Source organism: Buceros rhinoceros, unplaced genomic scaffold (genome assembly GCF_000710305.1).
Source record: "Buceros rhinoceros silvestris isolate BGI_N320 unplaced genomic scaffold, ASM71030v1 scaffold27027, whole genome shotgun sequence".
Lineage (NCBI taxonomy): Eukaryota > Metazoa > Chordata > Aves > Bucerotiformes > Bucerotidae > Buceros > Buceros rhinoceros.
In genome coordinates this window covers 918-1,314 of record NW_010422019.1, presented here as the reverse complement: position 1 = coordinate 1,314, position 397 = coordinate 918, and the positions used below count along the sequence as shown (strand labels likewise).

Genomic DNA, 397 nt, shown 5'->3' with positions numbered 1-397 from the left:
AGGACGCGGAAGAGGAAGGCGCAGAAGGTGGCGGGTAAGAAGCCACGCCAGTAGTTGCGGACGGCGAAGAAGGTGGACGTGACCTCGATGCTGAAGAGGACGCCTGGCACCAGGGGGAAGCGCACGAGGGAGGCAACGAAACCCAGGTGGGCTCCCGGCGCCTGGCGTGCTTCCTGCCCTGAGCCCACGCTCATGCAGGGGGCCCTGCAGTGGTCTGGCCGGCCCCGCGGACGCGCTATGGGCGGTCCAAGGGCTTCCCTGTCGAAGCACGCGGCCGGTCCCCGGCTGGCCACAGCGAACATGACAAAGCAGTGGTTGGCGCGAGCAAGAGGGTAGTGTGGGGACGTGAGTAACGACGTGGTGGGTGGCACTGGGGTGGGGGGACCGCACACGGACA

The 397-nt window shown here is 67.8% G+C and overlaps 1 protein-coding gene across 1 annotated transcript in view; it reads right to left on the bottom strand.

The window, feature by feature from the left end:
- Positions 1–397, bottom strand: part of LOC104496744 (chloride channel protein 2-like) — a gene marked incomplete at both ends in the record, with an annotated part of 4,847 nt that overhangs the window by 3,538 nt on the left and 912 nt on the right. Inside the window, 1 exon segment of the mRNA XM_010139907.1 lies at positions 15–161. Within this exon segment, the coding sequence (XP_010138209.1) occupies positions 15–161 (147 nt within the window).